Raw genomic sequence first — 3,994 nt, 5'->3', positions numbered from 1 at the left:
TGTGTGCGTGTGCGTGTGCGTGTGCGTGTGTGTGTGTGAGGGAGCAGTGGACTGGGTGTTGAGTTCCTGGTCACTGCAGCAGAAGGAAAGGGCATAGCAGGGGCACGGGACACACGCCAGCTCTTCAGATGTGTGTTCGGGTTCACTGCACAGGGCAGACACACACACGCGCACACACACACACACACACACACACACACACACACACACAAACACACACACACACACACACACAAACACACACACGGACAGACGGTGTTCGCCTCAGAGCACAGTGAGGGCAAAGGAAGTCACTACAAAGGAAGCAGCAGCCAGCGCTCTCAAACACACACACACGCACACGCACACACACACACACACACACACGCACAGGCGACACGCACAGACGACACATTCAAGACCCAGATGGCAGGTGTTCAACAAACACAAGCAAGTGGAGCATACCTTATTAAGAGCCCAGCCAAAGCCAGGCAGGCAGGCAGCCACTGACTACAACAATATCAACCAATCTGCAATTTGGATTCAACTCCAGCGAACCGACACATTGCCCCGTAGCGAAGCTGGGATGAGCCCACCCATCACCGCCACCGCCGCCGCCACCGCCACCATGCTAACAGCATAAAGGGATTCAGTCAGCTACGGTCACGTAATACTTCATCTATACAAATCTACCTCCGGCAAAGATGGATACAGAACAGAACAGCAGGCAGGCAGAACCAGTGGTGGAGACTGCAGAGCCGAGAGACATTGCTTGTTTTGTGTGTGTGTGTGTGTGTGTGTGTGTGTGTGTGTGTGCGTTGGCAGAGTAGCTGTTGGGGTCTCTTGATGTGGAAGAGACTGGTAGAACAGGTGAACACATTAGCCGTGTGTACAGAGCGGTCTACCGTGTGTTGTGTCGGACAACAGCTTGGAGATGGGGGGGGGTGGGGGGGGGCGTTGTCGTTGTGTTGTGTTGTGACTCGTAGGCTGGTCTGTGGAGACAAATCACTCACACCCCCCCCCCCCCCCCCCCCCCACACACACACACACACACTCTCTCGCTGGGCTTTGTGTACAGTTGTCAGATCAGACGCATCTTGGCTAACAGAGACCGAGAGCCATGTTTGTTTGTTTAAATCAGCGTTGCTGATTTGAGTGGAGCTCAAAAGCTCAAGGGGTCAGATTAGCTGTCTGTATATGTAAATATGGATTTTGGTTAAAGGGGAGGTTGGCGGTTGGAGTCTCTGTTCAGGACCACTGAGTTGAGACATCTTATGGTAATCCATCCCATGTTAAAGGGGATGTCAATGTTAGGGGCATCAGATTCAGGCTTTTATACAGCTATTATGTGATCTGGTATAACATTATTTTTCATTTTTATCTGTAATGGTTTTTTGAAAAAAAACAAAAAAACAAAATGTACAAAACCTAAATCCTCATGTATTTGAGCCAGCCTGTAAAGTATGATTAGTTGTGTTTGTGTGTGTGTGTGTGTGTGTGCATGCCATGCCTGTGTGTGCATGTGTGTGTGTGCCTGCCACAGGGGCCCACAAAATAGCATGTTGTTGATGATCAGTCAGTCCAACATGATATATTCAACAAGCAAGGGTTAGACTAGGTGAGGACATACACACACACACACACAAACGCACACACACAAACGCGCACACACACACAAACACACACAAACACACACAAACACACAAACACACACAGAAAAGGCAAGAGCTGTGAACAACATCAAAAGCACTCCAGCGCATCCAGCCATCATAATCTGATACCTCTGGTTATGAAAGCGCCAGGGCTGTTTGTTTGTTTTAGCATTAGGCAGTCACCCCGTCACACCACGGGTCACACCCCGTCACACCACAGGGGGTGTGGCTGATGGGACGGGAGCAGAGAGCGAGCGCACTCAAACACACCCACCGAAACACACCGAAACACACTGAAACACACCGAAACACACTGCCATCTGAACCACCTGGAACAGCTAATCAGACTAAGACACAAAGAATCAAGGCCCTGAGTCGTGCTTCCTGATCAACAACGACAGGGTACACATGATGAGGGATAACACACTCACACGCATGCACCCACACACACATCATCATTATCCTCATCATCCTCACCATCCTCCTCATCACCAGGGAGGCTTGTAATGGCGTTGGATGTGAAAGCCAGAGCTGTGTGCGTTGGAGCAGGTCTAGTAAAGCCGCACGCAGGTGGAGATGGTGCCAGAGAAACACACAACCCACCACGAGCAGCCCTGTCGTACCCGTCCCGCCCCGCCCCGCCCTGCCACGCCCGCCCGCCCCGCCACGCCACGGACAACACCCTCATCGACGATCGTTTTTCACGTCACGTCGTCGACATTCTCTGCCTCGCCACAAGATGTGGTGGAGCTCTGAGTAAACAAGGCTGCGTCCCACATCTCTCCGCCCTTTTCCTGAAGTACACTCGGGCACTTCCTCCGCAGGGGACGGGTCCGAGCACGCGCTCTTAGACCGGTCCGCTCGCGTCTAAACTCTACAGGTGAGGGGGTGGAGAAGACAGTGTGTGCTTGCATACTTCAGGAGAAGGGTGTAGGGTGGAGAAGACAGTGTGTGCTTGCATACTTCAGGAGAAGGGTGGAGAAGGGTGTAGGGTGGAGACATGGGAGGATGTGTTCTCTGTGGTGGCAGTGGGTTGACACGGCCTTGAGCCTTTGGTATGCCAGGCCCAGACCTAGGAAGACATCTGCTTGAGCTTCGAATGATCACTGAACACCGCCACACACACACACACACAGACATAGACATAGACACACACAGTCACACAGACACACACACACCGCTCCCATTGACAGGCCCCTGACACCCGATCACACGGGGGTGTCAGGGTGAGGTGAGGTGTGGACATGAGGAGTGTCTGCTAAGTCATTGGAACCAGACAAGGGCAGACTGTGTTCTATACAACACTTACACACTACTACATGACTAGGTACCTCACATGTCCAAATATCCCATATCGCATTTTTCAATGAATGCAGTTTGGACACTTAAAAAAAACAGGATGTCTATGTGACCCCTCATACTCTCTGTGCATAGTAAATAGTATAGAAGTTCACACACACACACACACACACACACACACACACACACACTTCACACACACACTATATGTGAGTCAGAAACCAGATCAGATCATGACCATGGAGAACCTGTCTCTCAGATTTCAGAAGTATGAAAGTGAAATCTCAGAAGTATGAAAGTCAATGTCTCTGATGTCTAACACTCATGTCAACAACAGTGTTTGGTGTTAACGTTAACTCTATCCAGACGACTAATGCATGGTGTGTGTGTGTGTGTGTGTGTGTGTGTGTGTGTGTTGAAGTAAACACGTGGTTGAACATTCCTCGGAGGCTAAGGGGGGGGGGGGGGGGGGGTTCAGCTGTCTGGGGGGGGGGTTATTTTTCCGCAGGCGTGCTACATGCCTCCCCCTGGATCATTCATGGCCCCATCATTCCTGGGGTCCAGGGACTGTGGCGAGAGAGAAAGAGGGAGAGAGAGACAGACAGAGAGAAAGAGAGAGAGAGAGAGAAAGAGAGCCAAAGCCGCAGAGAACCACGATGGCTTGGATGGATCCTTGAGGAATGGAACTCAGGAATGGAACTCTGTTTGTCAAAGACAGCCACAGAGAGAGAGAGAGAAAGAGACACAGAGAGAGAAGCCTAGCCAGTAGCCACAGTATGAGGAGCACACCAGAGCCAACAGCGGTCCACTCCAGCCCTCTCTCTGTCAGTCATATTGTTGTCTCTCTCTCTCTCTCTGTCTCTCTCTCTCTCTCTCTCTGTGTGTCTCTCTCTCTCTCTCTCCCCCTCTCTCCCCCTCTCTCTAAAAGCAACTCAAAGCATAGCCCGAGAGGTGCTATGGCATGACAGATGAGTGGCCCTTAATGATGTCTGCTGAGAGAGAGAGAGAGAGAGAGAGAGAGAGAGAGAGAGCTACTTTATACTTCCATACGTGGCTATTACGTT

At 51.1% G+C, this 3,994-nt stretch overlaps 1 protein-coding gene across 1 annotated transcript in view; it reads right to left on the bottom strand.

Moving 5' to 3' along the window:
* The window catches only part of dock4b (dedicator of cytokinesis 4b), a gene marked incomplete at its 5' end in the record, with an annotated part of 69,805 nt that extends 69,196 nt beyond the window's left edge, over positions 1–609 (bottom strand). Inside the window, one exon of the mRNA XM_083691895.1 lies at positions 542–609. Within this exon, the coding sequence (XP_083548021.1) occupies positions 542–609 (68 nt within the window). The remainder of the gene's footprint in view (positions 1–541) is intronic.
* Between the last annotated feature and the right edge of the window lie 3,385 nt (positions 610–3,994).

The sequence above is a fragment of the Argentina silus genome (genome assembly GCF_951799395.1).
Source record: "Argentina silus genome assembly, chromosome: 20".
Taxonomy (NCBI): domain Eukaryota; kingdom Metazoa; phylum Chordata; class Actinopteri; order Argentiniformes; family Argentinidae; genus Argentina; species Argentina silus.
The sequence above is the reverse complement of the archived record's forward strand: the minus strand, read 5'-3'. Positions and strand labels throughout refer to the sequence as shown.